Genomic DNA, 25,070 nt, shown 5'->3' on the forward strand with positions numbered 1-25,070 from the left:
TCATCATCATCATCATCACAAAGGAATCAAGCGAGAAAAACAAAAAGTGAAACGGCCCGAGCCGCGGATCGAACGCGGGACCTCTCGCAGATATGCTTGGGTTTGTATCCCTAAGCGAGAATCATACCACTAGACCACCCGGGCGTTGCTTGTTGAAACACGGTTTCTTATTTTGCATCACAAGAGGAAGCAGAACGCACGCTTACTATGTCCAAGTGTGTCGCCTCTAGCGCCGACACCTGCATGCATGGCTGCGTCGTCGAGTGGATCAACCGTTATGCCAAGCACAAACCCTCAAGCCGAGTGAACAACTAGTTCCACATGTACCGGTCGGACAGAGTGCTGAGACAGTCGACTGAACAGGTTTGCACAAACTAGATCCCTTGGAGCTGATTCCCAGAGTATTCATTCAAGGATGTGAGAAGATGCGGGAAGGTAAGTGCGCAAGGAAGCGTCGGTGTTCGATGGTATTCCCCGCAGAAGAAGGTGCAGGAAGATGAGGAGGTACGTAAGGATGGTGTGTCTCAGTAGGACAGTCGCTCAAGCCATGCAGAGATCTGCAACTCTCTGCTATGTTTGTCGGGATAACAAGCATCGGTGAACAGCTGCTCTGTGACCAGAGTATCGACGTTCCTCTCAGTCAAGGGGATCTTGTACCGGTTCTTTTGCCTGAGAAGTTCTCGCTCAGCGCGTGCAGAGGGCGACAGTTTCTGGAGAGTACTGCGAAGGCGTCGCATGCCTCGACCTGGAAAATGTGGGATTCGGGGCGGTCCGAAAGGCGTGTCGACTTTCCATGGATCCTCGGAGACGATGGATCGGGCGTTTTTCTCCCGCTGCAAGGAACGAAACTTGTTGGACATGGTAAGATTTCAAAGCCGCCAAAGGGTGATAGTATTGTTGGTGCCATCAAATGACGGGTGGTGCATGAGTGTGCGAGGAGGGACGGGAATGGGAAGGGGAGAAGAGGCTGTGGCGTAATGAGGGAATATATAGTTTGCAGCCCTACTTAGTACTATGAAGGCCCACGGGAAAGGGTCACCGGGGCAGACATGGATAGCGCGGCACCGCAGTGCGGGGGCACCCGTGGAGTGCACTAACTTGCACTAGTCTGAGCCTGTCTGAACGTGAATGAGGGCTGCCTTTTTTGCCCTTTTTCTTTCGTCTCGCCTCGAACGATAGGCCTCACGAGATTTTCCAGTGACTCCGGGAGAGCGCCACTGCACCGATCTACAACTCCCCAGGCAGATTGCAAATCAGTCTGAATGAAATCCCACACTATTGTTATACTCCACTCAGTTCCTTTGCAAGAGACACCGCCAAAAGAAAGAGGAAGCCAAAAAAGTTAATCCGAGCAACGTCATAAGAAAACTTGGCTAGTTTTCACCCGACCAAGTGTTATCCTACCCAAAGTGGAGGGTGGATCTGCCACTTGTAGATCTTCTCCCACATCGCGCCCTAAACCCAAGCACATCCACAGAGCCAAGGGTTAGTCTGCATTGCCTTTCATCTTGGCCATAGAGGCAGTGCCAACATCCTTTACTACGTGTATGAGCCCTCTTCCCCCCCAGAAAGAGAAGTAGTGCCTTTTAGTGAAAATGTGCCGTACCTACACTAGCTGCTTCACTTTTTTTTGTTTTCATGTATTATGCCATGCACATAATATTCCGCTGTCATTGACTGCCTCACATGGTGCTGTTGATGGATACTACTACTACTAATGTCACTCTACCTCCCGGCCCCTTTTACCCCTAGATACTATCTACTACTCCGCACCAGGAAATCCTTCAGGATTCATGCATGTCTTGGGGCTTGGCAAAAAGCGAGTCTGCTTGAACTACATTCGCCTCCAAATGCTTGTGTAGTGGAACGGGCGCCCTCCACTCCAGGAAAGCGGGCTGGGAAGAGGCTCGCGTCCACTAGTAATGAGCAGAAGCGAAGCGAAAGCTTCGATGTGATTCCGCGGAGTATCTATTCCCCCTCTCTGTTCAGTAGAAAGTTAGTACTTAGTTGGTATGGTGTGGATGTCATCTCAACAGGCTGAAAATCTATAAAAAGCAAATACAGATATTCTTCAACCATGATCATCTTCACCATCACACCACCAATCGCCTCGTCCTGCCAAACTGCTCTCTGCATCACCACCACCACCACATTCCAGTAACCCCCAACACCCAGAAGAGAATTAATCAAGGTGGTAGATGGAATGCGCCTAGAAGCACCAAAGAAGCCGAACCTCCAGTTGCGTGCGGGGTAAGAACCTAACACCGATAGCCGCATCTAGACACAAGACTATCATACGCAACCACCCACTTTAGGAAAAAAGCCGAGAAATGGCCGTACATAAAGTACACATCCCAACGATCTTTGGTCAAGATGTCGGATGTGCGGCACTTTTTCTTGGACTGGATCGTCGGGGTCGCTATCGCCACCACCTCATCCTTTTTCCTGTTTCAGATATTGTTTAAGTCATGTTGGTTAATTACTGTGAGGGATTAGGATTCTAGATGGTGCGCTAGATACAAAGTCGAGACTTGGGATCGTCGCGCTGAATGACTTTCTATCATAAGAGTCGGCCGCGAGAGAGGGGAGGAAAGGAAGAAAAAGTACGACAGTGTTGCTTGGCTCGTGCTTGGCTGGTCTTGGCTTCAAGTGTCATCGTGGATAGTTAAGTTAGAAGCTGTAGGTGTAGTAAGCAGATGGGCTGTCATGAGGAAGTAGGTTAAACTTTATTAGGACGACCGTATAGGTGGGGAGGAGGATAGTACTCGGGCGTCGCATTGTTGTCTTCCATGGCTTTGGTCAAGAGATCCTCATGTTATTGAGTTGGAATGTGGCCTGGAATGCTGTTATGGGCTCAGATGATAACCTCAGCGCGTGATCTTCTGGTAAGATTATTGATAAGTTCTGTGAACAATAATAGACTCTTCTAGATTCTATCTGACATGGCAGACTTGCAGACAATCCTCCCAAGATACGTTGCCAGACAAATCAAATAAGGTTATTTCAAGACAAAGTCCGCGCTCAAAACATAACCATAACCGTTAACTCGCATTGGACCAGCCTGGCGACCTGAAACGACGACCTGAAGTGCCCAGAATAAGAACGAAAAGCAAAAACCAAGAGCACCGGGCCAAACCGTTCATTACTAGTTCATGATATCAAAATTCCGCACGCCGATTGATCCCCGTACCTTACAAAGAAGAAGATCATGAGCGACTGTGAAAATGGTGAAAAGAGAGAGCCGGCCACATGACCCCTAGGAGATAAGCAAGTCTTTAACGCTCATCCCGATCTTCCTTTGTGGGTCTTGGGTGTGGGGATTCCCATGCCGGGTAGTGGAATTGGTGGGCACGTCGTGGACCGAGCCGACAGATCCCCGGCAGTCCCGGTTCAGCATTAGTAGGGCAGCGGAGGCTTCGTGATCCACATCGGCAGAAGACGCTATGGAATACCTAGGTTGGATCACTGGGGAGTTGCTGGAAGAAGACATAGCCCAGGAGCCACGCTCAGAACGCGACGGATTGTCGGATGGGTGGGTTGGGCCCAGTGCCGGGCTTGGTGTGATGGACGAAAAATTGGGTGCATTCCCGGTAGGACCACCACTTCGGGGGGAAAACACCGGGGAGATTGCATCCGTGGCAGCATCGGTGGGAGGTAGTTCCGGAGACACGGAAGCCGATGAAAGGCCCGACTCTTCTGCCAGAGCCTCCGGAGACGTTGGTGAAGGAGGGGCAGGAGGCATTCGCGGCGAGGCAATTGTGTGTCGATTACCGGCAGTTTTCAGATCGAGTATACATTGTTCCAGGTAATTGACGTAATCAATACTTGCCTAGGTCATCGGGTACGGTTAGCGACCGGCTTGAAGACAGGGGTCGTCGAAGACTGAGGTTGAGGCAAACCTGTAAAATGGCGAGTTTGTGCATGTCCTGTCCTTTGCACGCCGGGATCATGTCTTTCAGGGTTCCAAATTCTTCATTCATTTTAGACCTCCGCCTCCGTTCGATCAAACTGTGAGCTGTCTTCCTAGCAATCTTTCGGCCCGCTGCACTAGTTGCGCTGGGTTGTTTCTTCTTAGAATTGGTCGAGGCACCATTATTTGCTGGCGTTTTGCCATTCTCTTTTGTGGATGCTTTGTTGGCTGCTGCGGTCGGCTTTGGCGGACTTTGCGTCTTGGGTTCCATCTGAATGATTTTGCGAGTGCGTGTGGGGGGTGGTGGAAGGTTGAAGTCTTCGAGAGGTCTCTTGACACCAGTCTGACGCGGGGAATTTGCCATGATACCCAATGCAGGATTCGGCGATGCTGGAGACGCTGGAAAGGAAGCGGATGGATCCGACTTGGATGGCCTTCTGCTAGCAGCTTGCATCTTGGATGGGCTAATGGCAGCTGGAGGCAATGCGAATGGATCTGAAGCGTCCACCGATGCATTGTCCTTGACTATGAACTCCCCCGACATGGCAGGGGTTGGTGGTAGACGAGAGCGTGACATGGCCTCTGTGGAAGTGAAACGCTCAAAGTCAACCTGATGATTACTCTTCCATTAGACGGGCTAATGGGGTGGATGGTCAAGTCAAAAAAGTATGATTGGACCAATGGTGGAGCAAAGTTGGATAACAACCCGTTGAGTGTCGTACAAGCGTAAGCCGTCAAAGATGAAGAAGATAGGGGAAGTGGGATAGGATAGGACAAGAGAGGAGAGGCAAAGGGAAGAGGCAGTTGGACGGGCAAGAAGCAGAAATGGTTATTGAATTTAGGAAAAAGCAATATGACCAGAAGTGAACAGCTGGTGCTGGAGAGTTGGGGCTCCTGCACAAAGGAAGATGCACGGATAAACGCCCTGCCAAAGTGTTGGTACCTGGGTTAAGTTTATATGAATGGATAGGGAGGGGAGAGGCGACACAACGAGGCAATAGTAGACCGGAGGGAGTAGGTCGGGGGAAAGTGGGATTGCGATAAGAAACAGGTACTTCTACGGGGTAGTGACTAAAAGTAGTGGTTACTTTTTTCCCAAATTCTAATCGGGATGATCGACGAGGGAGAGGGGGGGATTGGCGTTGAATTCTGGATTTTCGGGAAGCTTGCTCATTACCTATCTAGTAGTTGCTGTTTGCTGCAGCCAGCATGCGCATACACCTCTTTCACTACCACCTTAGTAGAGTTGAGACCCGAGGACTAGGAATACTAGTACTAGGAGTAAGTAGTAGTAGTATAACCGTGGATGGGCCTGGGACTGGCCAACCCGAAGCGGAGGACCATTCCAAGTGTCGCGTGCTTAAAGAAGCCCACGCGGTAGATTGCTGGCCCGTCATTGGCCCAACAGCACCGCCGGATGGGGGGCACGAGACCGGTTGCCTGGGGCCAAACCGCCGACGCTTTTGGGGCTCGTGCTTCAGTCCAGAGTTCTTATGGGTTGTACGAAGCTGCCGGCTCATGTCCCTTACTTTTCGAGTCCTCTATTCCCATACACTACCAGGTACCTAACTCAAGGTACTCCTCCTAACCAGTCTACCGTGGACTACTCACCTTGTGGTACAGTATCTAGTCTACTTGCATACTAATACCATGCCCCCATTCATGAATTCGGAAATCCCCACAAGCTGCCGGAGTGATACCTCCTAGGTACTACTAGATACCAAGCTGCTCCCAATTCCGACCTGCACTTGCCGATTCACTAAAGATGGGGTTCAGATCCCCTACTCCTTTGAGCCTGACTACAATCTAGATAAAATTGCGGAATGGACCACGCTCACGCACACGACACGCTAATTGGTGCCGTTAAAGAGCGCAGAGGCTTGCGTCGCCACCGGGCTGACCCCGGATCCTTTTCGATTGACACCAGTCTCATAACTTCCCGAAATGTCTCTCAATCTTCAAGCAATGCTCGGATTCCTCAATGTGACAGAACCCAGGCAGGTGAAGCGAGGGGAAGTGGGCAAAGGGAAATACCAGTCACACCATGAATCCTCATCGACTTCACTCACTATCGTCAGGACTCGAAGGTGTCCATAAAGTGGATCTGTCTAACATCCCAGACCCGCAAAGCCTGAGAATACGTCTCGGGACTCAAATGGTCATGATCTTACCTCGGCCGCTTGTCGAAGCCTGGCGACGTTCTCGTCCAGAGGGGGCATTGGAGCACGTGCAAGCCGTCCTCCCAACCAGTGGACCCTCCTGCCACACGGGGTCGCATGTGCATGTCGGCCTCTCTCTGGTCCTTTCCCCTTTGGTATTCGGACAGACAGGTCCTCTCTGCTGCCCGCATCATACTCGTTATGCTCAGCTAGGCCAAGCGCCCGAGACACGCCCCAGTTGCTCCATTGTAACAACCTTGCCGTCTACTCCATTGGCCGCCATGCCAACTCTTTCACCATCGTTATCATCCACGCATCCCTTTAATTACCTCTTGCAAATTCTCATATCCCAATAGCGGGGCAGAACTACCACACGGAAGCACATGCCCCGCAATGCACCTGTAGTTTCTGCATGGACTGTCGCTTGTCACGGTAAGCCAATGCTCTCTGTTGCTATTCGATTGGCTCTGGCCAATCGTATCTATCGGACAATGCGATGCTCTCCGTGCCGCATAGTTCTCCCCCCTCGACTTGTGTGCTGCTTCGTAATTGAAATGGGATGATCCGAAGCGGTTTAGTACGATTAGACGGCCGCTTGGTGCAACAGCTGAGGTAACACCCCACTACGCGGTGGTTTCTTGGCTAGCTACTGGTATACGTGGAGATACTTGATCAAACGTGGAGTGAATAGTTAACTCTGGAATAGCCTGGTGCGTACTGGCTGGTACCAGACAGGACAGTCCGTCACGTTGGCTTACACCCCAACAGCTTTGAAATCCAACAGACCAATGCTAATGACAGGATATATCTATGCTTGACTGATATGATAGTAATCGGACATCGACGGGACCGGAAGCTGACAGATTGCCTATTCACAATGCACCCCAGTGGTGACTGGGTGGTGCAGTCCTAGTCTACTCGGCACTACCTCAAGTGAACAGTCTCTGAAGAAGCACCTCACCAAAGGTGTCTTCCACCGGAGAGCCATCCATTCTCCACACGCGGTTACCAGCCCTCAGGCTTAACCACAGGCCGTGATCACTTGCGCTCTCCTCATCGGCCTCGATGCGGTGCCGGTTCCGTCGGTCGACAACGCACAAGCCCCGCGTCCACTGACCAGTAGTCTCAATGCGAATGTCTTCTGGTGATGTCGCTGAAGGTTTCCACCCGTCATCTTCTGCGGTCATAGCATACCAGACACATACGGGGTCGTGCAGACTAAGGTCCGCGGCATCGCCCACGTGCCCCGGATGCAGTCTCTCAAGTGTACGGAAGGTATGAGCCATAAAGGCAGACACCCATTCAGCCAAAGGCGATCCACTCTCCAGAAGCGGCGTGATTATTTGCCGGAACTGGCCTTGCGTCACACCATGTCTCAGCGTAATATCGAGGGGAAATGTGCGAAGAGTGAGCTGTTTGCTAAGGCTCGGAGGATATTCGGGGAGACTCGTTGCGGGCGGCAGAGTACTTCTGGGAGAAGGGGACGTGAGAGCATAGACTCTTGCTGCCGCAACAGCGTCAGCGTATGTGTTGAACTCTGCAGCTGGGGTAACCTAGAAGATGTCAGCACCCCATGACTCTTTCATCCCCAAACGGGGTAGGGTTCAGGGCAACGCGCACGTTTCCAGGTTTGTTGATTGCTCCTCCCATCACCACTACCTCTTTGACGCGGAGGAAAGTTTCCGGGTCAGCAGCAGATGCCAATGCAAGATTAGTAAGGGGACCGACTGCCACGAGGGTGACGGTGTCAGGGTCATTTTCCCTCAAGACACGGAGAATCTCCTCGTGTGCGGGACGCCTGGAAGGAATGAATGAGCGATGAGCCGGATCTCCCTCCGGGACGGGTTTGATCTCGCGGGAATCAGAGGAAGGGTCGAAGAGATGCTCCCAAGCTTCTTTGGGGGTGAGGTGGGGATGCTGAGAATTCGTGTGTTAGCAGTCTTGCAAGTTTTGTAGTTTGTAGTTCTGCGTGCTTCACGTACACTGGCATGAATACCCCCCAGGCCGTCCGTACCGTCTAGAGAAGGGTTAGCATGGCGGGCTTGATTAGCAAGACTTGCCATTTGCGTAACTCACGGAAGTAATCTGCAAGCATCTTTTGGTCCTCCAAAGGATCCTCTGCACCCACAGCAACGATTGGAGGAGAAGCGCGAAGAGTACCAAAACCTTCTGGCCGACCTTGCTCTTGACGCCATTTCATCTCCCGCTCCAGGATGTGGAACATGGAGACAACATTGCGCAGGCAGCTATCTGGAGTGAGTATAGGGCCGTACTATCGAGCAACGGACGGCGCAAGCTCACCTTTTCACCTCGATGTTACCAAAAGTAAGCGAAACTAGCAGAACCTCAACATCCTCAGGCTCGGCAGAAAATGCCAAAAGAAGGGCAAGAATGTCATCAATACCCTATTTGGACTATCAGCACAGGTTGTAACTAGCAAACATCCTGAAGCAGAAGTGGAGCTCGGTTGGGATCAATTCATTGAACGGAGCGATGAACATACGGGATCGGTATCGATGATGATCTTTTTCGGTGCCATTGCTACAGCTTCAGCTCGCGTGCCGATTTTGCCACTATCCAATCAAAGTATATTGTTTTTGTGGTACAAACCGAGTTGGTTCTTGCTGGAGAATTTGCAATGACGCGGGTTTCGGGCGATGGAGGGGAAAGTGGGATGGGCTTGGCCGGCGTTATCATGGTTGCTCCACTTCGAGCTATCTGTCCGAGTCCCCGAGCAGCAACTGAATACAACTAGTAGACTCACGGACGGATATGCTATTAGTCATGCCGACTGCACAAGATAGTTACTTAACTATCTAGACTACATACTGAGCGATTGAAAGAATTAATCGCTTCCTGCATTGCTCTACCATACTGTGGAGCTGACATGGGGTAAGAGTATACGACTAGTCCTCACAATGGACATAAGTGAGGATGCACGTCGGTCGAAGTCATTATCCCCGAAGCATGGGGAGTTGCATGAATACCTACAAGCTAGCAGCATCAAGCCAGTCTTCTTTAGAGCTTCTCTTCTCCGAGAGAGGGTCGGACATTGGAACAGATTCAGGAGTTCGTAGCGAGCTCGGATCATCTGCCCTCCCAGCATTGATGTCAGCAGGCACAATGCGTGTGTAACTAATTATCACAGCACATCGATATCCTGGACTGTGGTAGCCAATTATTCACTTTACCGTGTCTTTTGATCAAATGGCTTTGTTTGGGGTTACATTTTCAATGGGCCTCATGGTTACTCTGCAAGGGGCCTAGAGCGTTGTATATTATGCCTTAATGCTCCTGCTTCTGATCTATTCTATATGATCCATAAATCTGCATTATTCAATAATATGAATTAAAGCATAAACGGACAACAAGAATATGCTACATGTAATCATTATCTCCCGTCCTTTATGATAGGTAGATACTCTCTCTCTCTCTAAATCAAGCTGCTCTGAGCACAACGGAAGGACCTCCGGGGAGGCCTGAGCGAGAAACCCGAGACGTGGCCTGTTCGGGAGCCGGTATTACCCCCGTAACATTACTGTGAGGTACACCCGTTACTGGTGCCTGTCATAGTGTAACTGGTAACTGCCGATCCTCCCGAAATCAAAGTTGTTCTTGCAGGCTACTTACTTAGTCTAAACACTTTCTAGTTTGGTGATTCGATTGCTCTGCCACCTGGTGGACTATTTACAAACCTATCAGCAACTACCGCTTGAGCTAGTTGCCGGGGTCGTGGAATCTTTCATTCGAGGACGGAATCTTCCGTCGACTCGTCTAGACGCCCGTCGAACAGGGGAAAAGACATGACATTGCAGCATGGCGAAAATGGTCGAACCAGCTTTGAGAGTTGTGGAAGATCTTCCCCCGCGTAATCTCCCTGCTGGGATAGTGTCCTCCACCCCTATTTCTTGATTCATAAACACACACACTCACTACATTGAGTCTAATAACCGTTAGTTTATTGATGGGAATATCAAACTTGGTGGCCTATGCTGTTCTCCTTAGTGTGAATGGTCAGTGAGGCCTCACGGACGACGGCACACTGTCTGTGGTGTAATGATTGTTATGGAGTGACAAAAAGGCACAAAGACCGCCTTGGGTCCAATTACAGCCCAGTTGATACGAGGGGGATGGTGCCTCGTTAGATCTTGAAATGCGCCACAAGCATGTCAGCCCCTGACTTGATTAAATTAAAAGGATAACAACTATGTAGTGACAGGATACTACCGGGGAAAGCCTGTTGGTTAATTGCACCGATCCTGAATGAGAGATTCATTATCAATCGTGATGTTGATCTTCAGTGGATCACTCTCCAAGTCAAACAGGCAGCCAGTATTACCAATACGAGCCCTGACTACCTCACAGTGACTGCAATACTGCGTAGATACAGTACCACCACCACGGCCATCTACCGTCTCCTCTCCTCTTCCCGCTGTAATTTATTATTCACGGACTGACACTAAGAAGGTAGTTCATGACAACCCCTTCATCTTTCTCCAGACCGTGTCCTCTTCCACTTCCGCCCTCCTCCTTTCTTCTTCTCTTTCTCTCTCTCTCTCTCTCAACCCTTCCCTCTTTCTCACCTTCCTCCTAATCTTCCTTTGCCCTTGCCCACCCATTGTCACCCAACCCCCGATTCCTTGGTTGACGGGTGCCTCGATGCCCGCTCGGTGATTCTAGGTATCCGTTATTCCCCTTACCTCATCCCGACTCTCGCTACCAGTACCACCTTTCTTCGCCGCAGAGCGCAGTCGGAACCTTTGAACCAACTCCCGACTCTGAGGTCATCGGCTATACGCACTCAATTGCCTGCAAGCTATCGACTGCATTGCAGAGCGGTAGCTTCTTTTCGCCTTCTGCTTCATCGCGACTAGACTTACAGCTCAAGTGGTATTAGCATCCAGAAGGTCCACGAGGCAATCTGGCCTTTCTGCGCGCGACTGGCCTGCCCTTCTCCCCTTGTCTTCCAACCACCCTCTGTGTCTCGACGATTCGATGATTAGAGGTTAAGAAGAGGATCTGCGGAAGCTTGCTCTATACTTCTTTTTTCTTTTTCCCTTGTGTTTCCTTTTTTCCTCGTTTCTGGACATCCTTGTTGGATCTCCTTATTCTTTTTTCCTCTCCTTTCTCGCCGAGTGTCGTTACGCGCTTGGCCATTAGACCACTTCAGGACGTTCCGTCTGTGATTGAAGTCGTCTTTTACATTTGAGACATTATAACGATATTTGCTACGTCCGTCAAGTTTTATTCTAAATGTATGTTCTGAGCCCAGCATCACCTCTCCGAATGTTTCGTGATCTCGCAGACTAACAATTATCACGTGTCATAGCTCTTAACGATGATGAACCCTTACATCAGTTGGGCTCTCCTGCTCGTCGTGGCAGGTGGCCTGGGCTGGTACTACAATGGCCCGAACCCCAAGCACAAGACCCCTATAAAGCCTGTCGTGGAGAAGACGGAGCCCGCGCCGGCCGCAAAGAAGCCTAAGCGCAAGACTAAGAAGTCCCCGGAACCTACACCTGCCCCTAGCAAGCCCGTTGAGGAGAAGCCCGCCGTCCAGCTTGCTGTTTCGAAGTCCGATGAGGTGGATGAGGAGATCGACAGGAAGGAAATGGCCAAGCGTTTTGCCGCCGTGAAGAACGGAACTCCCGTGCAGTCTAGTGGCAGCGCCAGCGCTGGTGGTAGCAAGTCCCAGAAGAAGAAGAAGACCAAGGCCGCTCAGGTTGAGAACGGCGAGCGCTCTACCTCTCGTGTCTCTACTCGCACCTCGTCTACCACCGGAGCCGACGCCGACGATGACCTCTCCCCCGCTGGCTCTCCCATGGTGAACGCCACTACTGGTTCCGCTGGATACGTTTCGGATATGCTTGAGGAGCCTGCTCCGGGCGCATCGGTTCTCCGTGTCACCGGTGCTGTGTCCTCGGATGCCACCAAGAAGCAGAAGCCCCAATCTTTCAAGCAGGTTGAGACCAAGAAACAGCGTCAGCAGCGTTTGAAGAACGAGGCCCGCAAGCAGCAGGTCCAGGAGGCTGAGGAGCAGAGACGTAAATTGCTCGAGAAGCAGCTCCACATGGCTCGCGAAGCTGAACGCCGTGAGGCTGGCATCAAGCCGGCTCCTCCCCCGACCAACGCTTGGCAGACCAAGGCTGCTCCCGCAGTCACCAACGGCACCCCCAAGGCGGCCCCCGCCCCGAAGGTGGAATTGTTGGACACCTTTGAGTCCGAAACTCCCGCCGCTCAGGCTGCCCCCAAGAAGGAATGGGACTCCGGTCTTCCTTCCGAGGAGGAGCAGATGCGCATTCTCGGTGTCCAGGACCAGTGGACCACCGTGTCCAGCAAGAAGACTAAGAAGAAGGGAGGTAAGACTGACGAGAGCGAGGCTAGCGCTCCTGAAAGCCAGCCCGCTCCTGTTGCTGCCGCTCCCGCCCCTGTTGAGCAGCCCAAGGTCAAGGTGACGCCCACCTACCTTCCCGATGTCCTTCGCTCGAATGTCAAGGGCCACCCTCTGGACTCCGACTGGGCTGCTTAAACACCTCCATAGATCAGACAAAAAATGAAGCTAGCCCCAAGAGGCATGCTTGTCTGTGATTCATTCAGGACACCCAGAGATCCTGAACTGTATTTATTACTCATGGCTTTGGCGTTTGGGGCACTCCATTATACCAAAAACGTACCATGTATTCTGGCGAGTTGCTCTGTTCTGACCGAGAGATCCAGCAATGGCAGAAACGCAACGACTTGACCGAAGAAACACCCAAAACTCTCCAACAAAAAAAGAGATCTCATGTATTATTTTATCGTTATGCTCGGTTGCTCTTATTCTTATTATTATTTTAGTCTTGGATTCTCCCTGTTTTTTTTCGCTTTTCCCTGATTTTTTTTCTCTTAAATATTGTGGTGATGCTTATTGGCTCGGAGGATTGCCCCTTTAGCAGCCCGGCACTGTACTCGGCCCATGCACACTCTGGGGTTCCCTCCTTTTATGGGACTGACAGATGGCAAGTTTGGGTCGCCTCTAAATTGGCAACATTTGCCAACATTTTCCTGATGTGTCTTACCTACTATTTCGAAATACCTCTTTAGTACGCGAGCGGCATGGCGACCGTGTTGGCGAAAATAGCATGGATGGCTATGGATGTGATATCAGTGCGAGCGTGGATGGTTCCTTTTTTTTTTTTCTATGGGGGGACCACCTGGCATCTTATGTGTTTCTATTTTAAATTTCTTTGCTTCTTGATGCTGTAGTTGTGGGGTTTGGTTTTGTTTCCAACTCCATAAATTATGTAGGTGACTACAATTCAATCCTCCTTTTTATTCGCAAGGATCCTCGCAAGATCTTTTTTTAGGCCTTATGCTCCTTTCTGCCCTGGTTGAGTGTGCCAGGTTGGAGGGTTCCTGTTTCACGATGATCGGGTTTCAGACGCCGGATCCTCCGCCGAACGACACAAAATTCGGTCCCTGTTGGGACTGTGGGGGGCTATGTCCGACCGGACTCCGCTGCATGGGTTATGGTCATTTCGGGGGTGGGTGTAAGCCCTCAACAATGTAGGGTGAAAGGAAGAGGCCAAGTAGAGGTAGCCGTAAGCTTCAAGCTGTGAGGGAGAGGGGGGTTTCGGTGAAGAATGAGGAGAGATCTCCCGCGGAGCCGGGGGGCAGATCTTGTATGCAGTGTGAAGAAGCAGATGAAGAGGGAACTACTGACTTTAGTGTTTAAAGGGAGATCATGGCGTCACGGACCAGGGTCGAACCTCCCGGGCTGGGGACCGCACCATGCCTCTCCCGGCTTAGTGTCGAGTTCCGGTCATCGTGGCCTGAACAGCAGTCACGGGCCTTCCTCTCCATCACCGCGGAGGTGCTGCAATCGTCCCATCTTCAACTCCTCTTCCGTGAGCCTGGCTCTTCTTCTTTCTCTTCTTCTTCTTCTTCTTCCTCCTCTTTCCCTCTATATTATACCCTTCATCTCCTGGCAATTCGGTTGCTCTGCCTTCCATCCTGCCACTCCTTCCTGCTACGAGACTTTAAGCTTGCCACCTAACCTCTCTCGGCACCCGTTCGACCCTTGTTTGTTGTCCCTTATTCGGACTAGTTGCGGAGGGTTCAATTCGTCCCTCTCCCACTCTCGCGGTCGCTTTTCTCTCCTATCCTTCGACTCTATCTATTCTCGCCATGGCACAAATCCGTGGCACTGCAGGCTACAATTTCGGCCACCAGAACCCCTTTGGGGGTCCTGGTCGGGTAGAGGCAACGAGCGATCCCAGTCCCCTGGATGCTGTCCGCGAACAGACGAGCAAAATTGAGGATTGGCTGGACACCATGTCTGACCCTGTCAAGCCGTATGTGAGCCCTTCGACATCATTGAGTCTTACTCTGGTTCAGCCTCCGTGCTGAAAGAGGCGTATTCGATCGCTCGTATGCGGGAAAAAAAAAAGGACTTGTCACTGACACCGTGGCTTCTTTGCTGTTCAGGTATCTGCCAGCCATTGGTCGCTTTCTGATCGTCGTCACCTTCATTGAGGACAGTCTACGCATGATTACTCAATGGAACGATCAACTCCTGTACCTTCGTGATTACCGGAAGAGTAAGCATGGCTTTGGCCCCGTCCCTCCTATATCCGGTCGCACCCGCCGTGGGGCCGGAATCGCAGATCGACTCTAACTTGGGCTTTGTCGCATTACAGTTCCCTGGGGAGTCACGCATACCTTCCTTATCGTCAACATGATCGCAATGGCAGCTTGCTCGTTCATGGTCATTGCCCGTAGACACACGGAGTACGCTGTTGGCGGTCTCTTGGCTGTCGTCATTGTTCAGGGTCTCGGATACGGACTGATCTTCGACCTCAACTTCTTCCTCCGCAACCTGAGTGTCGTCGGTGGCTTGCTCATGGTTCTCTCCGACTCGTGGGTGCGCAAGAAGTTCGTCCCCGCCGGTCTTCCCCAGCTCGATGAGAAGGATCGCAAGATGTACGTCCAGTTCGCTGGTCGTGTGCTGTTGATCTTCCTCTTCATCGGATTCGTCTTCTCGGGCCAGTGGAGTCTCTGGCGCATCATTGTCAGCCTGTTCGGCTTCGTCGCGTGTGTCATGGTCATTGTTGGCTTCAAGGCCAAGTGGAGTGCGATCATGCTGGTTGTGTTGCTGAGTGTGTTCAACGTCCTGGTCAACAACTTCTGGACTGTATGTTCGCCCTATGGCAGGAAATTTGTGTGATGCGCAATAACTGACATTACTTTAGCTTCACCCCCACCACCCTCACAAGGACTTCGCCAAGTACGACTTCTTCCAGATCCTGTCCATTGTGTAAGCTACCCTTTACTACCTTCCGATACATTCGCAAAGAAACTGTCAGCTAACCGATATGCGCTCATTACAGCGGAGGTCTTCTCCTCCTGGTCAACATGGGCCCCGGCCAATTGAGTATGGACGAGAAGAAGAAGGTCTACTAAGGAATACAAACACCATCCACGAAACCATTGAGTGCTGGGCATGTTTTATGATATTCCCGGGCCATGGGACAGGGACCCTACTATATGAAACCCTTATTTTTGCTTTCCCTCTCGTCTTCCTCTCGTGCTTTTTTACTCTTTTTGGGACAGAGAAAAAAAACAATCTATTGTCCAGTCATACCACTCTGTTATAAGCAAAGCAACACTACTACCACTACCACTATCACTACTACGAACATATCCGAGTTGAAATCATAGCATCATCATTTTCACCATCTTTCTATTTGAAAAAGACTGTTCTCTCTCCCTCCAACTATTACTAGCCCGACTAATTAGCAAGCTACGTACCTAGCTATCTTCTACTACCGCCGCGGCATAGTAAAGGAATAGCATGGATCTTTTGCTTGCCCTGCTCTATCTTTAACTCCCCATACCCCGTATAGTGTTCAGGGAGGGGAATGCATCCAACTATGTCAATGATAGTTATGTTAGTAGTAGTAGTAGTAGTAGTAGTAGTAGTAGTAGTAGTAGTAGTAGTAGTAGTAGTAGTAGTAATAGTAGTAGTAGTCACGTTCCTCGTTCTAGTTCCGTAATTTAATACCTGTAGTGTATTGTACAAGTTAGATAGTAAACAATGCCTTTATGTATGTATGTATGTATGTGTATGTGGGGTATGTTCACTGATCTGAACACGTTCTTTCTGTTTTAGGTAAGTAATTACAGTAGCCCTGTTAACATGATCTATGATTGATTCAGGATTGACGTACTTCCTTCCTGATTGGGTATCTTGTTTAGACGCCGATATACTTACCCTAACTACTTACCATACAGAGTGTTCATTAGTATATATTCTATACTACACATGCATTTCAATGGAGTCTACGCTACACTAAGACGGACTTTCAGCTTTGTGCAGAACGATCTAAGTATATGTATTAAAACAAAGTAGTATACATGAAGGGTAAAGGTAAGTTCGGAGAACGAGAGAGCGAACGAAGTGCAAGAGTGCAAGTGAGAATGAACAAAACACGACAGACAGGACAATTCGGCTCAAAGCAAAGTAAGCAAAGATATAGGAAAAGAGAATAACAGACTAGGGATAGTACTCTGCGCAGAGGAATCGGGAACATCACACACACAATAGTCAAAACCAAGCAAGAGTAGCAATGATGCAAAATGCGTATGCAGCGAGTCAAAAAGGATAGTGATTCAGTTGGATGATGATGTGAACAGTCTTTCATGGCCCGATGTAGGAGGGAGTGGATGAAGGATTATGTGTTTGTTGGCCCAGCCATGCATACACACGTTAGGGAACTCCCATGCTGTTCAGTATGATGCAACGAGGAATATATCTGCCATGGAATGGGTCAAGGGGCATCAAAACGGAACGCTTTTTAGCTGCTGCCAACGCCGAAACATACACAAAAACAAACCAACAGAAAAGGAATCCAACAGAAGGGGGGTATTTCTGCTACCCAAGGAGCAACACGAGGGAAAAAAAAAATAAAGAGCAAAGCAGGCTTCCATGATTCAACAATGCACGAAAACGAAGGAAATATGACACGCCCTCAAGGCAAGTGACCTGGGCGATATGCGGATAGGCGGACGGATCTTTATGGTCATATATCCATACTCCAACGCCAAGGTCGGAGACGTTCAAGATGACCTAATCCGATATCGTCAGGCGAGTCATTGATTTCCAAATGCAACAATTGAACCTTGTTGTCACGTTGCAAGGTAGATAGGGCTTGTGAGATTGTTGGAGGGAAATGTTTACCGCTATCCTGAGTTGCTTTGGAGACAGGCCGTGACGTCGGGGTCCCGGGCTGATGCAAGGAGACCCGCGGAGACTCCACTTCGGTATCGCCAGGTGATGACAGAGTAGAACATGAATCCGAGCGCGAGCGGAATGATGGGGAGATTACGAAGTTGGCCTGATCACGTCCGAACATCATTCTGGGCGATGAGGGCGGAGAGAATTCGTCGTCTCCTTCTGAATCGTCCTCCACGGCTCTTGGATCGTACCAGCCGTCGGGGGCCATGCGAAGCGGGGAAGGCTTATGGGCATTCTTCTTTTCGGCAGGTTGGGTGGCTATGGGAGGGAGCTGCTGGGCAGGAGTGACGGGCTTGTTGACATTTCGGTCACCGTCTACGCGTTGTCCACTAGTGTCATTGTTGCGGACAGTATCGCCAGAACGCTCTTTGCCAGCCATCACTCGAGCACTGGGCGGGGGTTGTAGCATCCATCGTGTTTCGGCGCGGCTCTTGGGCCCACTAACGATGGGAGGATGAAGGTCATTGACTGGGGGCACTCGAGCAATGTAGTATTTGCTGGAGGAGCCAGCATCTGCTTTACCGCGACCTGAGAGTCCGACGGAGGAACCCTTTACCTCCACATCCTGACCCCATAACGGCTCGTCCTCGCGCTGATTTCGCATGCGGCTCCACCGATCGCCCAACGGATGCTTCAAACTGCTCTTATCCTTCTTGTTCGCCGAATTGCCCCCGCGGCTCACATCCTGTGTGGATTCCGCTGATATGCCGGTATTCCAAGAGTCGGTTCGGCGATGGGCGTTGCGGTGACCACCTCGTCTAGCGGGAGGACCGGGACCGAGAGCGATTTCCTCGGCCCATCCTGGGTTGGTACTAAAGGCGGTAGGTTGTGCTAAAGGCCTCGGTTGGTCGGTGACGGTAGCATCTATCTTATCCTTTTCGCGTTGCGATCGAACGGCTTCCTTTTTGCGCTTGTGGCGGTCTAGGGTGTTGGCACAGGGGGTGCAGGTGGCGTAGTAGAATACAGCGGACTGGACGCCACGGTAGAGCCACATTCTGGCCTGGCCACCAGAATCGGACGAAGGAGGTTGGGGAGGAGAGTAAGGGAGGAGTAGGAGGGGGAGGGAGAGATCGAGAAGGAGATGGGAGGAAGGGAGGAAGGGAGGGAGAGAGGAAGGAAGTCGGGCTACCACGGACTAGCCTAACGATGCCAGCGGGAAGAAGAGGGAAATCCTAGCGCTTAGAAAGACCAATTGAACCCGGGGTATAGAGAAGAGTGTTGGGACGGTCGCAACAACATGAAGGGCGCGCTCGGAACCGGAGGGGGAAGGAGGGCACAGTATAGTTGATAGCGGAGAGGCAGTAGGAAGTGGCGGTCGCCCAGCGACCGGGGGAAGATTGGCGTCAGATAATGGGAGGGGAGGAGGAGGAGGAGGAGGAGGGGAATTTGTTGCAGAGTTGAGTTGAAGCGGTCTGGAGGAATGTTGGTGGAAGCAGAAGAGATGATGACAAAGAAATGAAGCAGAAGCAGAAGCAGAAGCAGAAGAATAAGAACAGAACAAGCGGAGGAGAAAGAGGAGAGAGGAGGAACAGAGAGAGAGAATAGGAAGCAAAGGAGAGAGGGAGGAAAGGAAGAGGAGTCAGAGTGTAGTAAGAGGGAGAGAGGGAGGGAGGGAGGGAGGATAGTACGGGGGGGGGGAAGGAGAGGAGAGGAGAGGATGGGACGCCGAGCAGGTAACAGCCACAGAGAGGGAGACAGAAAGAGAGGATCAGGGGAATTGAACTGAACTGAGAACTGAATTGCAACTTCACCTTTGAACGGTCGGGTTTTGGGCCGCACTTGGCACGGGCGGGGCGGGCGGCAGAGAAAACGGGGCAGGCTGTCACATTTAGATTTATTTTCGCATTCTTTGAATTCATTTATTATTTATTCAATTCATGAAAATTAGATTGTTAATTACTATTCATGTGGTGGTTGTATTGTTGAGGATGTCCCTGGGCTGGGAAAAATCTCATACATACGATATAACTCTCTCTCCACCAGCAAAGACGAGACGCACTCCCCATAACAAATTAAAATAAAATCGAAGGCAGGAATAATTTAATGATGATAATAAATGGGTAAATCTCACGAGGGGGAAAACTAAAACCAAAACTAAAAGCTAAACTAAATCTCCAACCACTTGGGACGAGCCCCTGGAAAAACCTGGGACAGGCCCAAACCACAAAACGTAAATCCGAAAACGGCCAGCGTCAGATCCTCCCTGAATGAAAAGTTACGTACTTGGTAATCACTAATCAATCTCATCATCGTAACCGAACTGGATGATGGAGTCTGGGACGCGTTTGCGTTGTTCACCCGGATGGATTCTTTTTAGTCAATTACTAGCTGTGCACAGGGCAGTGCAATGCAGTCTGCGGTGGCATAAGCAATTGTATCTAAATAAATGTTGGAGGTATAAGAATAGCATAGTAGGTAGTAGTAGAGATGCTGCCTGCTTGGTACTGTATGTATGATGCATGTGCCACTTGCTGCATGGCTATTAGTTACTACAAAGTACTTGGTGCATGCAATGCAACATGGCAATAAGGCATTATATTGATTATTATTATTATTATTATTATTATCAGATCAGGTGATGAGTTACTTTGCTTCTTCACATTGATTATGATATTATTATGGTTAAATACTCAACTTATGTCCATTTCCCTTTCCCCTCTCCCTCCACAATCCTTTCCCCCCCCTGCGGTCCCTATCCAGAGCTGATCACCTTGCATATCCATATTAACCGCTGCCCTGAACATCCCGCGCCCTCAATCACATCGGCTCACTGCTTTCCCCCCAACACCCAATGAAACTGCCGTCCAATGGAACCCTGCCGCGCAGGAGTGTTGGATACCTACTACTACTAGTAGTATCATCTCCCCTCTCTTCTCTCCCCTCTCCCATTCCTTCAGCCATCCCAATGCCTTGTTTTGACAATCTCAAACTTCCTTTTTTATTCCTTTCCTTGATTCCATGCAATTCCCATATGCAAGTACTCCCGTTGAGCCGCTAAACTTGGCCCCGACATCACATCAGATGAGCGCCCTTTTGAGCCCATGCGCGTCCCACTTGTAGCTCTCTCGCTCATTCACTCTTTCTCATCTCACGAGAAAAGGATCCCCGCCCGACGACGCACCGATCATGTCCACGGATCATCTGGTACCGACCAATCCCCTCCTGTAATTCTGTCGCGCGCGTAGTAGCTTTCTTTCTTTCGCCTTCATAACAACATTCCCCCCTGGTCGGCACACTGACAGTGGCACGCGCTTACTCCCTCCCTCCCCTTAATCGACGAACGGAAAGACCACCACAAAGAGAAGGAGGGGGGTCCGCCTGACCCATATACGCACTAGCCACCAATGTTACGCTGAAACTCTTGTCCACTTTCCCATCATACACTTACAAACGCTCATCCTTTTTTCCTTTCTTGTTGCTGCAAAGAAAAAAACATCCCTTGTCATATAGATAATCATCGAAACATCACTTCCCCGCTGTTTCATGCGTTCTTGGTGCCTTTGACCACTTCTCCCCTGACCTTCGTCCAGTCGATATCGTTGTCAATGGCTTCGTCAACCTCTCCGCATAATACGACGTTGTCGCCTCGGATCAGATACAGCCCATGCTCAATCTGGGAGCTGGGTTCCGGGTCGTCGGGGGTCCGGATGATTCGCTCGATCGTGTCCAGGAGAACCAGGTTCGTTAGCTGGTCGGTGGAGAGTAATGTTCCCAGCAGTGTGCGACCGTCAACCGTCAAAATGCATACTTTCTCTATACACCGGGCGAAATAACTGCGTTAGCACTGACCAGGGAACTGAAAACCAGACATGCAGCAGAGTCCTGATAGGAATATAAAACTTACTGTTGATATAAGAGTGAAGCGACATGATGATCAGATGTGCGAGGGTGAAGTACTATTGAAGCACCAATATCCCGAACGGAAAAACAATCCAGGTAGCAAAAAATGCACCACCACTGAAGGTCACCTAACACAGGCGAGTCGTAGAAAAAACGATCCAGAGAATAACTAGGGTTCCGTAACAAAGTCGAATGCACCCTGTTTGCACTAGGTCTGAAGCTAGTAGCTTGACTCGCAGCAAATACTTCGTCGCCGCGTTCCGATCGTCAAGCTGGAGGGCAATCTGCTCACTAAGCTCCAAAGCCGGCCAGCTGTTCTGTACAAATGAGAAGAGTCGTGTAAAGGACGCGCTAATCGGGAGAGACAAGGTAAATCGGGGGGAAGGAGAAACAGCAGCGAGGTCTGGTTTGGGATGTTGTGACTGCAGCGGCGTGCTTCTCCGGATCCTCACAGCTTCCATGCGGCGCCCACTGATCACGTGATGGGAGCTGTCCCGTGCTGCGCATTGGCGATCACGTTTAATTGATTGATCAGATAAGGAGCTATGATTGTTTCACTATGTATTATCTGGTCCAGTAGTTCAGCTGGTACAGATTGGTATAATGTCATATACTACGTACAGAGCGTGCAGGTTTTGATGCAATTGACCTGAAGACCAATCTTCATTCCGTAAACACCCTACAATCACTAACAATATGCGAATTGCTAAGCAAATCCACAAGTCTGGAGAAAGATACTAATCTACCACGCGTCTCGCCGCAACACTTCCCTTACCCAATCAATGCGCTCAGATCCAATGGCACACTGCTGCCTCGTCCAGCCCGATACCGCCTGGTGCCTCCCACAAATGGTCGAGGCTTGGGCAATAAGCCTCCGCTCTGGAACTTGAACCGATGATCGTCCACCCGCATGATGCCATGTCCGCCTGGACTGCGAGGGCTTGCTCCCGGTGACGGCCCGCCGTTGCTGAGGGTATAGGCGCTCGGGTCCAGGGTAGAACGGTCTGGTTGATGAGGTGGAGGAGGTGCTATGCTAGACGGCAGGGGTGATGGCCGCGACGGTGGCTCGCTGGGAGGGGCACTGGGAGGAGGCGGAGGGGGGGCTGATGGGGCCGAGGCCGCTGGTGGCGCATGTCCGAGAGCATTTCTGGCAGCTTGTACGGCGATAGACGCAGCAGCTGTGCCGTTCGGCGGCTGTGGAGCGGACGCGCCGGGAGGAGGAGGGGGAGGAGGAGGTGTAGAGCGTGCCGGCGCCGGGGGAGGTCTGGGAGCAGCCACCGGAGGTGGTGGCGGAGGTGCCGCTGGACTAGCTGAGGGAGGTGGAAGTGGAGGAGGAGCAGGAGCAGAGGGTTTTCTTGTAGATACTGGAGGCGGCGGCGGGCCTTTGGCGGAGCCGGGCAATGGTGGCGGTGCGCGCGGGGGAGCGTCAGGGGCGGATCTGCTGGACGCAGTCGAAACCGTCGATGACGGCCTGGAAGCCGGTCGCGGGGGTGGTTTCCGGAGGTTTGCAACCAACGGGTTCACTGGAGGAGTAGGAGGCGACTCTGTTGCAGGAGGGCGTGGTGGAGGTCGAGCACCTGGCGGTTTGGGGGCGGACATAGCAGGGGGCGGGGGAGCGCTCCGCGAACCATCCGTATCTGATCGATATGGGGAGTCCCGATTAGCTCCAGTGTCAACGCCTCCCCGACTGCGCAACTTAGGCATGCCTCCAGCAAAGAGGCCTCCAAGTTGAGGCGCCGCCGGGGCACCCGCCACTGCATCACCTCCTGAGCCAGTATCGCTGTTGCTTCGTAGCCTGTTCGCTGCCTGTGCCGGAGGGACGGGTGGTGCAAGCCCTGTCGGAGGCTTCGCCATGCCCGGAACTGGCGGAGCGCTTGGAATTGCAGGACCGGAAGACTTCGATCCTCCACCACTGACCATGGGCGCCGACCTGTCGTTGGTCACGGTCTTCTTCAACCTTGCGCCTTTGTGGATATCAGAAAGCAGTGCGCCCTATACAAGGCATTAGCAGTCGATAACTTGCCTAGACTAGCAGACAAGATATTCTTACCCGGCCCTTAGCTTCTGAGCCAGAGGGTCTGCTGGGCAGATTCCCCGCGGGGGGAGGAGGCGGGGGAGGTCCTCCCATCCCTCCGGGCGGCGGCGGCGGCGGCGGCGGAGGGGGAGGCATGATGTTTGTGGACGATGAGGTATGGCGCTTGCAATCGGAAGGGAGTAATGAGTGGGTAGACGATCACGAAGGGATCTAATCTGCCGGGGCTGGCTGGATCATTTGAGGCCTGCTGTTGCCAAAGAGAGGGTGGTGTTGAAAGAAAGCAGCTGCCTACGGGGCGTTGCTGATGGAGGAGAAGCAGGAGAGTTCCAGAGGGACGTCAGGTCGATGGACGCCAGACAGCCGTTCCTGGAGACCCGCTTTTGGTGGCGGCAGTAATTCAGTTGGTGCCCTCGCCGCCTTGCGCATCTACCCGTCTTTCTCTCCGGCCCATCTAGTTTTCCCTCACCACCACTACCACAATAACAACAACAACCATGCTCCCGACAAGAGGCATTGCCCTCAGGGGCCACAAGAGCTCTCGGCCGCAAGCTCTAGCCAGCCAGATCTGCCAATTATCCGCACCTCCCGCGCCCATTCATCAATCCGTACGATCCTATGCATCCAGTCCGTTGACCCGGAATGCGCGCCCAGGCCAATTGCGACCTCAGAGAAGCCCGAAAAGCTTCTTGAATTCGACTACATACGCTCCTACCGATAGGAGGCTTGAATCTACCAAATCCGGCCACCTTACACCAGCAGACTTCGAAGAAGCCGTGGACCAGATCGCCCACGAATGTGCCGAACTCAGCGAAACGGACTCTGTGCCCCCCAACGACAAGGTCGTGCAACTGCTACAAAAATGCCAACGTATTGCCGAAGTTATGGTCCACCCGGAGCAGGACACCGGCAAGAGCCAACAACCAGACGAGATTTCATCCCTCCTAGACCTAGAGGAAGGGAAGAACGCCGCTACCCGGAAACAAAAGCAGCAAACCACCACCACACTGCCCCGAAAAACCCCCGAACAGATTATTGATCAGCTCTGCAAATCCGTCCATGACCTCTTGACAGACGAGAAAGTGTTCATCTCCCCCGAAGCCCTGACCTGTTACACCAAGATCCACGCTATGCTCAAACGTCCCGACTACTTCCCGGAGATCTTCCATCTATACGCCAACAAACCAGTTCCCGAGGAGAACAGCTCCCCTGTTCGATACCACAAGGCCAAACCCAAGAGCATCAACAGCGCCGTGCCAGTCGAGCTCGCGGACATGGCCCTCGACGTCGCCATCGCCCAGCGCAACCTCTCCCTAGTGTTGGCCATCATCGATACCACCTATAGCACCCCGGCGTTCCGTCGTGCCAAGGTTTTCAAGAGGGCAGCTGTCCCGTTGGGTGGAATCGCTGCTGCGCCTGCGGCTTGCTATACCCTTGCTTCGTGGGCCTCGACGCTGCAGAATACAATGGACCCTAGCACAGCGACGGGGATCGCTTTCGCAGCGGGCCTGGCATACATGGGTGGAGTCACGTCAGTTGGAATCCTGGCCATCACGACGGCGAATGACCAGATGGAGCGGGTGACCTGGCAACCGGGTGTGCCACTGCGACACCGTTGGGCCCGTGAAGAGGAGCGGGCTGCCTTCGACAAGGTTGCGCTTGCATGGGGGTTCAAGGATATCTACATGCGAGGTGAAGAGGAAGGTGAGGAGTGGGAGAGTCTCCGAGAATTTATCGGCATGAGGGGAATGATTCTGGACCGGACGGAGTTGATGCCTGGAATGCAATGATACTATACCATACTCCTTTTGTATCTACTGTACCATACTACTGTCTACAATACAAAACCTACAC

The 25,070-nt window shown here is 51.6% G+C and overlaps 9 protein-coding genes and 1 non-coding gene across 10 annotated transcripts; 3 read left to right on the plus strand and 7 right to left on the minus strand.

The window, feature by feature from the left end:
- Positions 1–53: 53 nt before the first annotated feature.
- On the minus strand, positions 54–144 carry BO83DRAFT_t76. Its single transcript has one exon. It is a non-coding gene; the product is annotated as a tRNA-Pro (tRNA).
- Positions 145–524: 380 nt separating this feature from the next.
- On the minus strand, positions 525–860 carry BO83DRAFT_385769 (uncharacterized protein; the record flags this gene model as incomplete). Its single annotated transcript, XM_025532638.1, has 1 exon — positions 525–860. One exon carries the CDS (start codon positions 858–860, stop codon positions 525–527), a length of 336 nt encoding a protein of 111 aa, XP_025391801.1.
- A 2,030-nt stretch (positions 861–2,890) lies between these two features.
- BO83DRAFT_375578 (basic helix-loop-helix domain-containing protein) lies at positions 2,891–4,918 on the minus strand. The gene is made up of 2 exons (XM_025530489.1): positions 3,900–4,918; positions 2,891–3,829 (listed from the first exon to the last, which is right to left on the minus strand). The coding sequence occupies exons 1-2, from the start codon at positions 4,452–4,454 to the stop codon at positions 3,257–3,259; spliced, it is 1,128 nt and encodes a 375-aa protein (XP_025391802.1). The 5' UTR covers positions 4,455–4,918; the 3' UTR covers positions 2,891–3,256.
- Positions 4,919–6,774: 1,856 nt separating this feature from the next.
- BO83DRAFT_375581 (putative nucleoside hydrolase) lies at positions 6,775–8,708 on the minus strand. Its single transcript, XM_025530490.1, has 6 exons — positions 8,573–8,708; positions 8,371–8,474; positions 8,146–8,315; positions 8,052–8,086; positions 7,690–7,986; positions 6,775–7,622 (listed from the first exon to the last, which is right to left on the minus strand). The coding sequence occupies exons 1-6, from the start codon at positions 8,606–8,608 to the stop codon at positions 6,999–7,001; spliced, it is 1,266 nt and encodes a 421-aa protein (XP_025391803.1). The 5' UTR covers positions 8,609–8,708; the 3' UTR covers positions 6,775–6,998.
- Positions 8,709–11,038: 2,330 nt separating this feature from the next.
- BO83DRAFT_175693 (uncharacterized protein) lies at positions 11,039–12,693 on the plus strand. The gene is made up of 2 exons (XM_025526435.1): positions 11,039–11,324; positions 11,399–12,693. The coding sequence occupies exon 2, from the start codon at positions 11,408–11,410 to the stop codon at positions 12,596–12,598; it is 1,191 nt and encodes a 396-aa protein (XP_025391804.1). The 5' UTR covers positions 11,039–11,324; positions 11,399–11,407; the 3' UTR covers positions 12,599–12,693.
- A 1,246-nt stretch (positions 12,694–13,939) lies between these two features.
- On the plus strand, positions 13,940–15,783 carry BO83DRAFT_375587 (protein ERV29). The gene is made up of 5 exons (XM_025530491.1): positions 13,940–14,402; positions 14,536–14,648; positions 14,748–15,241; positions 15,300–15,364; positions 15,438–15,783. The coding sequence occupies exons 1-5, from the start codon at positions 14,236–14,238 to the stop codon at positions 15,508–15,510; spliced, it is 912 nt and encodes a 303-aa protein (XP_025391805.1). The 5' UTR covers positions 13,940–14,235; the 3' UTR covers positions 15,511–15,783.
- A 1,157-nt stretch (positions 15,784–16,940) lies between these two features.
- Positions 16,941–18,430, minus strand: BO83DRAFT_175741 (uncharacterized protein). The gene has a single exon (XM_025526436.1). The coding sequence runs from the start codon at positions 18,336–18,338 to the stop codon at positions 17,130–17,132; it is 1,209 nt and encodes a 402-aa protein (XP_025391806.1). The 5' UTR covers positions 18,339–18,430; the 3' UTR covers positions 16,941–17,129.
- A 2,185-nt stretch (positions 18,431–20,615) lies between these two features.
- On the minus strand, positions 20,616–21,255 carry BO83DRAFT_175751 (U6 snRNA-associated Sm-like protein LSm8). The gene is made up of 2 exons (XM_025526437.1): positions 21,189–21,255; positions 20,616–21,097 (listed from the first exon to the last, which is right to left on the minus strand). The coding sequence occupies exons 1-2, from the start codon at positions 21,211–21,213 to the stop codon at positions 20,826–20,828; spliced, it is 297 nt and encodes a 98-aa protein (XP_025391807.1). The 5' UTR covers positions 21,214–21,255; the 3' UTR covers positions 20,616–20,825.
- Positions 21,256–21,784: 529 nt separating this feature from the next.
- Positions 21,785–23,549, minus strand: BO83DRAFT_414623 (putative proline-rich, actin-associated protein Vrp1). The gene is made up of 2 exons (XM_025534582.1): positions 23,235–23,549; positions 21,785–23,176 (listed from the first exon to the last, which is right to left on the minus strand). The coding sequence occupies exons 1-2, from the start codon at positions 23,352–23,354 to the stop codon at positions 21,956–21,958; spliced, it is 1,341 nt and encodes a 446-aa protein (XP_025391808.1). The 5' UTR covers positions 23,355–23,549; the 3' UTR covers positions 21,785–21,955.
- A 129-nt stretch (positions 23,550–23,678) lies between these two features.
- BO83DRAFT_375591 (uncharacterized protein) lies at positions 23,679–25,047 on the plus strand. The gene has a single exon (XM_025530492.1). It carries the CDS (start codon positions 23,714–23,716, stop codon positions 25,004–25,006), a length of 1,293 nt encoding a protein of 430 aa, XP_025391809.1. The 5' UTR covers positions 23,679–23,713; the 3' UTR covers positions 25,007–25,047.
- Positions 25,048–25,070: the final 23 nt, after the last annotated feature.

The sequence above is a fragment of the Aspergillus eucalypticola genome (genome assembly GCF_003184535.1).
Source record: "Aspergillus eucalypticola CBS 122712 chromosome Unknown BO83scaffold_4, whole genome shotgun sequence".
Taxonomy (NCBI): Eukaryota; Fungi; Ascomycota; class Eurotiomycetes; order Eurotiales; family Aspergillaceae; genus Aspergillus; species Aspergillus eucalypticola.